This window comes from Erithacus rubecula, assembly GCF_903797595.1.
Source record: "Erithacus rubecula genome assembly, chromosome: 2".
NCBI classification, from domain to species: Eukaryota; Metazoa; Chordata; class Aves; order Passeriformes; family Muscicapidae; genus Erithacus; species Erithacus rubecula.
Genome location: NC_136685.1, coordinates 88007575 through 88018652, shown reverse-complemented (window position 1 = coordinate 88018652; position 11078 = coordinate 88007575). Strand labels below are relative to the sequence as shown.

The following is an 11078-nucleotide window of genomic DNA, read 5'->3' as shown; positions in this document are numbered from 1 at the left end:
TGCCATGGGGAATTGGAGTAAGCTCTGAGGGAAATACCTGTCTGCTGACACTGCACTGTTTATACATTCAACACAGAACTTTGGAGAATTAAAGCAAAGCTGTGGAATAGAAACCAATTTATTTGTACATGTTGTCTTTAATTAAAGTTCTCCTGAAATATAATCTGTCTATATCTAGCCAAACACAACAGCTGTTCCACCACCCTACTGTGTATGTATCAAAGCAGGAAGGCAGAAATGGTAAAGGCACTTGATCTAAACAAAAAACCTCCACCCTCTCTCTACAGGCTACACATGCAACTGCCCACCTTCTATCTTGCTACCTCTACAATCAGATCTGAAGAGATAAGGTGGTAAATAACCAGCATTAAGCAATTGCAAAGGTCTGAAGTTCACTGAAGCTACATGGTCTGCTGATAGAACCTTGAATTGAAGTCTTCATCAACGTGCTTCTGAGCACGTCTTACATCAACCAGTATTACCACAAAATGAGATGATATGAGAGACAAAAGGGGTGTTTTGTCTCCAGATACTTTTGAGTCACTCTGTTGATTCCATACCTGATCCTGTGTGCTGGAACATTTTAATATCAGCAGATGGCCCCAGATGGCTCAGGGCTCCCTGTGCTAAGCATCCTATACAGAAAGCATGCATGTGTTTAACAAAAGGGACCTTTTATCCCCCACATGAGGTATTACTGAAGCATGAACTGCACTGCTTAGCACATCATGCACATCAACAGATGAGTGGTTCCAAAAGGGGACTGTGTGAGTACAGGGGGTTAGTAAACCACAGTGCTCTAGACACAGCCTATAGCACAGGGCTTAAGCTCCTCCTTGCCAGAAGCTGTGGACAAGCAAATCTGTGCTGTTGCTCACACTACTTCCCCCCAGACATTGCTATAGGCCTCTCCCAGAAGGAAAACTAGCTTGACTGAATGGCCACTCTGATATTCTTGTCTTCTGCTACACCTCCCTGCTAAAAGACATGATACTGTAGTTTTGCCCAAAAAAGCATTCTGAGAAGAACTGGACTGCATCAGTCACAGCCTTTCTGGTTGTGCCCTACAACAGAGGAAGGGGCATTAGGCCCCCCTCAGTTCCACCCACCTGTGCCAGGCAGAGACATCATAATTTCAGTGCCTGCCTTCCCCTGGTACTGCTGTCTGTGTGCGGGCTGTTGGCACAAGGGACCTCTTGTTCCCTTTGCATGGTCAGACAAGCCATGTCTCAAGCTGGCTTACATCAGAAAGATGCTCTGCTGGCCCTGAGTGCTGGGTTTTGGGACCAGGTCTCCCAATGACTACCAGGTATTTTCTGTGCATTTGCTGCATAGAGTTTCAGACTGAAGGAAAATCCTTACAGGATGAGATCTTAAAAAACACAACAGAAAGGTGAGAAAGGCCTACAAGAACACACTGTATACACTGTCACTGGATACTTCATAATAATATAAATTGTTAGGGTCCTGGCTAGGATTATCCCACAGATTATAGCATCTTACCTCTATTTTTTAGCCACAGACACATGCTACCTTTACCAAATAAATGTAATCTAACCCAAGAGCACAGACACCAAGTGAGGAAAAGAGCTTCTGTGTTTTTGACATCAGATATCTGCTCTCAGAATGTAATTACTATTACATCTGTTTAGTGTTCACAATGCTGTATCCTCAGAGGCCTCTGTCAGGTCACAGTCCATCTGCAGCACTTTTCCAACCTGATTCTTTCCAGTGTCAGGCTGGCTAAAGCAACAGATTGCACTTAATTTGGTCTAAAGACTATTTAAATAACCAGATGTGTCATGAAGCAGTGACACTGAAATATTCCTTATGTTAAGGAGTTTTCTTTCTATATTCTGGCACTGGTATTTAGGAGATGGAGAAGAGCAGAGTGCAGTTTCTGAAGAACTCAGCAGCCCCAGGTAGGGTAGTGCACCTTCCAGGCCCCTGCTGGCTCTCAGCAACCTGCTCCTGTTGCATTCAGCTACTGAGAAGTTAAAGGCTTCCTTCTGCCTTTGGCACACAGGCACCAGCAGAAGAGACTATTGTCTGTCCTCAGCACAGCCAAGGGCAAGAAAGGAACAAAGGCTGGATTAAATTCACAGGACAGCAGTAACACATGTTCCCCACTAACAACCATAATTAAGGATTTGCAGGCTAATTATAGGGTTTCAGAATAAGAAAGTGCAAAGCCAATGTCCAAAGGTTAAAAAAAAAAATTAAAATTCTGTGACATTCCAGCTGGACAACATTGCCACCTACTGGCAGATATTCCAGCATATTCTAGACATGGGTAGTAATGATGTTCTTCATGCTGCTCCAAAGGGCTCTCAAGAGGCTTCCTTAGACCCCTCAGCACCATGTCCTGCTCCTCCCTCAGACAACACTATGTGAGCCATATTCCTGAAGCACAATTTAAGACTGAAATTGAACAGGCAGGGAGAAAAAGACACCTGTTTTCCCCAGGCAAATAAATCACAATCTCTGCACAGGACAATAGTTTTGTTGACTAATTTTGCCCAGAGATGGAACTAGGCAGATGGGTGCTTGCCAACAATTTTAAGAAGCAGGTCCTCAAAAACTCATCACCCTACAGCTTTGAATATAACCAAGTACATACTGGAGGATTCTCAGGTGTGCCCAGGACCTCACTCCTTCAGGAAAACCCACTATGACATAAAATCCAGCCATTCCATGGAACCCTCAAATGACAGTGGAGGTCCCAACCATGAGTGTTGAATCAGAACTTTGGAAACTTATTTCTAAATACACACAGCCAAGACCCACACAGCAAAGACCATGAGGAGTGTGCTTGACACATGAAAGGACATTAGAGCTCCACCAGCCATCAAGGCCCTTGCCCATACCAGGAAAGGCTCAGCAGGTGACCCCAGGGCAAGTCACTTCAGCCTCTCTGATCTCTGCTTTTCCCCTGTGTGTAGAGCTCACTCAGTTTTTCCTGCTGCAGAGGATGACTGGGAATGATACATTCCTGCAGCATGAAACCCCAAGTACATCCACACAGCACAAGCTGTCCAATTTAACCATTCTGAATACTGAACTGTCACCAAAATGGCAGGCCCTGCTCAGTTCTGCAGGATGAGACACTAGTTCCATGGAGCCAGGTACTTCCAAGTGGAAGTGGCATTTATCAATACTTCCTCAGCTTTTCATCTCTGCTACATTTTGTGTGGGCAAAAGAGTGAAGTTCAAGCGAACTCTAAAGGAAGTGAGTAACAAAGGATTTCACTGCCCACAAGGACTGGCTGGGATACAATACTTTAAACAGTGCCAAGGAAGAAGGGCATGGCAGCAGCAGCTCAGAGAATGTATCCTTCCTCTCCTTCCCACGACATGACTTGTTTCTGACAATTCTGCTGCTAAAAAAATTCAGTTGAGTTCTGCATGATTCTCAGAATGGAAAATGGTGCAGAACACAGAAGGTGGGTATGACAGGGAAGACTGTCACACACACACACATTCACACAAAAGGCAGGTTTCACATCTAAAAGACTTCTATGATTCAGAATTTTAGGAAGAACCTCAACTTGCCCAGCCAGGTGAGCTTCTGCAGTCCCTGCCTCCTCACCTGACCTCTTCCTCACTCCATGACTTGTGACAGCAGCTGTCCCCCTCCATCCCTACCTCACACCTTTTCCACTGCTCTGTTGTTCCAGCCTTCACCTTTGCCCAGGACATGCACTACCTGGTAGACGTGGCAGCAAGTCTCCCTATCAGCCATGTGTGTATCAGGTTAGCATACCATGCTGCTTACAGTTCCTTCATGCAAATTCCCCAGTCTGATTGCCACCACATTCTTACTGTTGCAACCTTCTCACCTGGCTCAGTCTGTGGTGCAGCTGCCACAACAGGAATCTGAAGCAGCATTAATAAACTATGATTTAGTGAAAAGGTCAATGAAATGAACTTCTTCCCTGAGGGTGCAAGGCATGGAAAACTATTCTGGCTGTAAGGACCTGTGCTCACTAGGGAGAACTGGAATTTGATGGCCTTTTCACAACAGCCTCAAAGATACTCAGTCCCAAGAAGATGCACAGGGGCTCAGTGCTGTGGGGAAAGATGGAGAAGGGAAGGATGCAACATGACTTAAGCCTCTTCAGAAACCTGAGAATCTACATGGAGATGGGCAGGACAGAAAAGGAGGCCTATAGAAGCAGGAACTGCTGGAAAGTTTCAGAGAGCACTTATAACTGACTGGGCAGGAGAGAATAAAGCAGAATCACTGCCTCAGAGACTCAGCAGCTCAGCTTTCTAGAAGAAATGACAGCTTAGAAGCAAATGTGGGTACAGGAATATTTTAAAGCATCACCAAAGCATACCCAGCATATCAAGAAAAATTAAGAGAAAATTTCTCTGTCTTGAACACACACCACAAAAAAAGGTTAGTTTTATAAAAAGAAATAGTTTGGCTCGTTTTTGTACCATGAGAGAATAAAACCCTAAAGGAAAAGCAGTCCACATCATATTATTAAAGGTCCTTTGCCTTTTCCACACTAATGTGGAATAGGGCAGTTTTTATGATCTTGACCAGGGCAAAAAAAACAAATTATCTAAACTATGTATGAACCTTCCAACCAATGCAGTTCTTTACAACTAATCTCTGCGTTTCCTATTTTCTTTCCATCTTCAAAATTTCTACTCCCTACCCCACACCAAGTTTTCCAAAATTACACTATCTTTACATAAAATATAACTTAGTTAATGGGAAGGATGTTGTCTTCTAAAAATGTGTGTTTGGGATTAATTTTGTTATGCAAAGTGTAGAGACAAAAGCTGCTTATCTGGACAAGATGCTTTGACATCACTAGCTAGGAAATACTAAAGTAGCATAAATCAAAGCATAAAAATCCCCAGGATAAATAAAAGGGGTTTTCTTGTTTGTTTTTTTTTCTCCCCAGTGACAGTGCTTTCAAAAAAACCCTTTCCATTACTGGATTAAAAGTCAAGGAAACTCCATTTCTCACCTATTTTTTGCAAGTTTTATGTTTATAAGGATGTGAGGAGTTGCTCTGCTGATCAGAGCTATAGTCTCTAAGGAGTTACATCTCTGCAACGACTACAAAATGCTTCACAACAAAAGAACACTAGGGAAAGGAGAGGATTCTAGCATCTTCAGAAGGTTTCAGACATCAAAACACTCAAAAATTATCCCTTGAGCAATAGTACAAATCTTCAGGTTTACTTCAAAACACTGTAGCAGACACAGAAAGAGTTTTCCATTTGCTCTTTAATGATCTCCCCCACTCTGACTGCTATACACTTGATGTTCTTGTCAAGCTCAACTCCCCTTGAGTCCTTCCTTCAGGCATTCCTAAGCTGTAGCTCCTGAGCAGCACCTGCTTCACGAGCAGCCCAAGTGGAGCTCCCACAGCAGGGTTGTGTACAGAGGGGCCTGCTGGGTAACCAGGAGTCAAGGTGTGGAAGGAAGAGTGCAGGCACTGAGCAAATTACCACAGCTGGCACACCCACAAGCTGTGCTGGGCTCCTGCTGCCTGCCCAAACCTGCCTCCTCTCACTGTGCACTGTCAACAGACCTGTGAAGTCGCTGTCACTGCCTGCCTCAACACCACTCCACAGCTCAGGTATGCTGCACTTCAGAGAGAGAGAAATATTGGATACACAGCTCACAGGATTGGAAAAGCAAGCCACAACTCCAGAGTTTTCAGTCCAGGAACTGCAACTCCAGATGTAGGGGGTAAACTATCCATTATGAGCTGAACAACTGATTCAGACGAACAAACAAAACCAGAGACGTTTCCTGCTTCTATTTAAGGATAAAAATAATTTGTTATCATGCTCTAGAGTATTTTGATGTTATACTTTCTAAAGAGAGAGAGAGAGCAATAAACTATCTAGAGAAACACCAGATCTCAAATTCTGAAAGAAAATAACATACTAGTGAATGAACTTCAAAAAAAATCATTTATGTAAAAGGATGTTCTATTTACAAAGGTCAATTTGCTCTTTAGGATAAGCATAACCACTACCAGAAAAAAAAATATACATAAAAGAAACATCTTTAAAATACACATTTACAAATACTCTGCTTAAACTACTAGAAAAATTAAGACACTTGAAATCAAGAGTGCATTTTGCATGCAGTTAGCATAGAAACTACATTGCTGGACTTCAGTGTGTCATTTCTTATCATTGTGAAAAACACACACTTGGGTTTTTTCTAAAACTCCACAGCCTGGCTATTACCTTAGGATCTCAAAAGGAGGACACGGCTCTCCATTACAAGTTATTAGCTACTCTTTGTTTTGCCATTTAAAAAGGACATCCCAATTATTTCTTCTCAGTAGGAGGCTCTGGTCTTGTCCAACTCGGTGTCCTTTTCCCTGAGGTTCCCTTTAGTGTCCTGCTAGGATGATGGCTGGCTTGGTGCATCTACCAGTCCTTGGTGAGCACTCCTCCTGTTACAAGGCAGAGTTCAGGAATTCCAGGAGCTGTGCACGGTTCCGGTCTCTCTGCAGAGCAGACAAGCAGAGGCAGTGGTTGAGCAGACCTGTCCTCAGGAGCAAAGGCACAGAGCTCTATTTTCTGAGGGGTTTTCACATCCCAAAGCAAGTGCCATTGACACAGCTGGGTCTAACTAGCTACCAGTGAGGCGTGTGTGCCCAGGGGAAGTGCCAGGCAGTGGGTACTGGGGAGATGAGCTGTCACTGTTCCATGAGACTTTTCCCAAGTGGCTCCCTAAGGAGGCTCCACTGGGTTGTTATCGTGCAGCTCACAGCCTGCCCAGGAGGGAAATCACAAGCACAACAGATGCTCCTCTCTGGTGGCTGAGGCAACTTTCACTGTACTCACTGCAAGTGCTGTGCTTTGGGAAGTATTTTTTTTTCCCTATGCACAAACAGCAGCTTATGCAGCATAACAGAGCCCTGAATTTAGGTTCTTTCCTCACATAAGAGATGGCCAAACCATACAGTGATTTTATAAAAAATTATGGCAGCTTTAAATATTGTAAAGAATGGATGTTGATCAATTCAGTAAGACCACAGGCACCAAACAAGAAAATGACCATCAAATATTTGATATCAAATATCATAACAAGCAGGTTACTGGAACAGAACTAGCAAACATCCAGCATAATTTAATACACATTTTACAGAGTCACAGAGAGAAGATAAAACGTGTTTTCAGTCAAATTTAACTCAGAATGAACCGCTGGGGCTGAACAAGAATCTGCCAAGCTGGACACCTCAAGGAAGTCACACTTCCTGATCAGTACCAGAGCCCTCTGCAGGCCACCCTAAGGTGTGGAAATTGTTGAAGGGTGAAGGTATTACCTAAGTGCTGAGTTAAAACATTCACACCAATAGCACACAACACTATTCATGGTATTTATTCTAGCAAAACAATTTGACTGCTTTGAGAAAATGCAGGAGCATGTGGTCCTAATAATACTACTGCATTTTTATAAATTCCACTCTAAATAAAGGCTAGTCTTGCATGTGTTAGAAAACCACAGTAGAGTAGCAATTACTACAACTGATCACAAGAGACTGAAAGAAGACGAGTACAATTAACAACAGTGTAGAAGAAAGTTACAAATTGTCAATGATTAGAGGCTAAAATTCTAAGAACCTGCACAAGCATCCTTTGGTTTATCTGCTCATGACTCAGTATTCCAAGCCCCTTCATAACATAAACCCTGCCAAAAGAATGAACTAAAATTTCCCAGAGGGCATCACAACCACACTAAAAGTTACACTCAGTTCACAACTCCTAACTGCAAGATTCACCCTTCTACAAAAACTACTATTAGAAAAATATTAAAAGATACAGTATTTTTTCTTAGGGACATCTAGACTAATTAACTCTTACCTCTATATCTTCCTTAGTCTTCTTTATTTTCATCTTAATTTTCTTTCCAGTTATCATGCTGTAGTTTTCATTCTTCTTTTTGTTTTTGAAGAACTGAAATGAGATCACATGTTAAAAAGACACAAGCTTTGTTCTGTACCATTACAAATCTTTTGTAAAATTACAGACAATAATCTTTTATACTTCCTAACTGCCCACAACAACAGAGAGAGGTTTCCACTGGTTGATGACCAAAGATCTTATAAACATTTTAGGACAGGATGGAAGGCTTCACACTTGGACCAGCATACCTTGGAAAGCTGGACAGGTCCTGTTTTCTCTTTCCTTTTCTTCTTTTCCTTCTTTTTCTTCATTTTGTTCTCCTTTTTCCTCTTCTACAAGAATAAGACATACATTTTTATGCTTATGGACTAACAAGGGCAAAAAACCCCAAACCCACAAGGATCTCTCAAGGCCACTCAAATCAAGACAGCCACTACTGCTTGCCCTTACCACTGGTGGACAAGAAAGTAATGCCCCAGAGTTAGCAACCCTTGGGACTCTGAGGAACAGAAAAGGTTCTCTCTCTTTTAAATATATAAAATCACTGAAAATAGAATAGAAAAATTGCAACAGCAAGAATTTTCTACTTGCTTCTCTCACCGACTAAGAATAATTTTCTTCTGAATCGAGATTCCCCACTTCTCTTTTCTTCAGAAACTACTCTAAACTCCAGCTGGACCAGCAATGATTAGCAAAAGTAACTTTTTAATTATTTCTCTTTTTGTATAAAGTCAAGTGCCCATTTATAAGTTCAGCTACCACAATCCAATGTGGTACCAATCATAAAAGCATGATTTAGATTTACACAGCCACAGACAGAACCATTGTTTTACAAGACATTTAAGGTTATTGAAATAGAAAGAACTGTTTTGTTAACTACTTTGTAAACTTTTACCTTTTTGTTGTGCTTTTCTTTTTTCTTCTTCTTTGACTTAGACTTAGGAGAATCTAAAATTAAGGAAGAAATAAACAAAATCAAACCCTGTAAGTTCATCATTCTGAAAAAGGCATTTGTTTTACAGATAAGACACAGAGAAATGTGAAACAAATGAAGGAAATGCTTCAGTTCAGCTATGTATACTGACACAGGTTGAACTAACTCTGAGAAAGAGAACACATTAAGTTACTGCCACTTACTGGACTAACAGGGAAACTGAAAATACCTGATTTACTGATTCTGCACATGTGCAGGCTTCACCTGAGTCCTCAAAATTAAATGCTTGAAATGTTAAGACCAAAGCAGGACTATATCAAACTCATATCTCTAGTCTAGATAGACCAGTGAAGTAAAAAAAAGATCCGTGTTTCAAAAATGTAAAAAATTGAAGGGCTTAAATATATACAGCAAATTGTTACCAAGTAACATTTATTCAAAAGGCAGATCCTCTTTTGAAGGAATTCAAATCAACACAAGAACATTGCAAACTGTGTGGCACTGAGAAGTGGCACCTTTACACACAATAGGAAAGGGTTATGAGAGAAACACCCTGAAAAAGCAGCACTGCTACTCTGCACCGTCTCTTGGTGGTTCTCCACTTTTAAAATAGGCTTTAAATGTTCTCAGGAGTGCTGTCAAAACTGACAAACACCATGTGCATATGGAGGCAGCTTACCTCTACTACTGCTGGAAGAAGATGACCTTGAGGATGAGCGTGATGAGGAGGAGGAAGAAGTGGATGTACTGCCAGAAGATGATGTGGATGAAACAGATGAGGATCTGCTTCTGCTGCGCTTCCGTTTCCTTTTTTCTTTTCCTGACAGCAACACAAGGCAACAGTGGCAAGCCTGCTAGTGACTGAGGCCTACAGAAACGACTCTCAGTAGAATCTAAACACAATAAACCCCTCTTTTGAGCGGTTGATTGTGGTTTTTCCCCGCTCTTTCACTGTGCCATGCTCTATTGCCATCAGCAAACCCGGTAAGTGACACAGAGGATGACAGGGACAAACCCCACAGCGACAGCTCACAGCACCTACCTCGGGCCTTCAGCCCTTCTTCTGAGCTTGCACACCGCGTCCGACTTTTTTCGTCCTTCCTGTTATCCATATCTAGTCGGAAACAAAATAATATTCAATAATATAATTTACATAAGATCTGTGGGGGGGGGATTGGGGGAGTTGGCTCAGAAAGAGAGGAAACGAGCGAGCACGGCGGAGGGCAGCGCCATGGAACCACAGGGTGGGCCAGGCTGGAAAGGTCCAAGCTCCCTGCTGCAGCCCGGTCATCCGGGAGCACAGGATCACACCCCCTCCCATGACACTGCACCACGCAGCGCGGGGAAAGCACGGACAGGAACCGGAGCCAGGCCCGCGTTTGGTGCCGCCAGCCAGGGGGTTTTACCCACACCTACGTGTCGGGCTGTGGCCGGATCACCGATGCCGCCCACGGCCCCGCGCCCCACCCCGGCCCACCCTTCCCCGGCCGCCCCACGGCCCCCGACCCACCGGCGCTGCGGCCGCGGCCGCCCCGGCTCCGCCGCCCCTCGCCCCGGAAGGAATGGGCCGCGCAACGCCGCCTTCCGGCCTCCCTCACGGCACGGCGGGGTCGGGGATGGGAGCGGCTCGGGCTCTGCCCTGCCCTGCCCTGCCCTCCCTCAGGGCACGGCGGGGTCCGGGATGGGAGCGGCTCGGGCTCTGCTCTGCCCTGCCCTCCCTCACGGCACGGCGGGGTCGGGGACGGGAGCGGCTCGGGCTCTGCTCTGCCCTGCCCTCCCTCACGGCACGGCGGGGTCGGGGATGGGAGCGGCTCGGGCTCTGCCCTGCCCTGCCCTCCCTCAGGGCACGGCGGGGTCCGGGATGGGAGCGGCTCGGGCTCTGCTCTGCCCTGCCCTCCCTCACGGCACGGCGGGGTCGGGGATGGGAGCGGCTCGGGCTCTGCTCTGCCCTGCCCTCCCTCACGGCACGGCGGGGTCGGGGATGGGAGCGGCTCGGGCTCTGCTCTGCCCTGCCCTGCCCTCCCTCACGGCACGGCGGGGTCGGGGATGGGAGCGGCTCGGGCTCTGCTCTGCCCTGCCCTGCCCTCCCTCACGGCACGGCGGGGTCCGGGATGGGAGCCGGGCTCCTTACCGCCCGCCGGGCTCTGCCCTGCCGCGTGTTCCCTTCCCCGCTGCAAAATACCGTGTTCCCAAGCACGCAGTAGTCAGGGAATACTGGAACGAGTCCTGTTCCTGCTGTGAACAGAAACAA

General features: G+C 45.1%; 1 protein-coding gene across 1 annotated transcript; it reads right to left on the bottom strand.

Moving 5' to 3' along the window:
• Positions 1 to 5924: 5924 nt before the first annotated feature.
• Positions 5925 to 10447, bottom strand: LOC306816381 (uncharacterized protein). Its single transcript, XM_079332829.1, has 7 exons — positions 10338 to 10447; positions 9870 to 9941; positions 9507 to 9647; positions 8789 to 8841; positions 8142 to 8225; positions 7852 to 7944; positions 5925 to 6491 (listed from the first exon to the last, which is right to left on the bottom strand). Exons 2-7 carry the CDS (start codon positions 9937 to 9939, stop codon positions 6441 to 6443), a joined length of 492 nt encoding a protein of 163 aa, XP_079188955.1. The 5' UTR covers positions 9940 to 9941; positions 10338 to 10447; the 3' UTR covers positions 5925 to 6440.
• Positions 10448 to 11078: the final 631 nt, after the last annotated feature.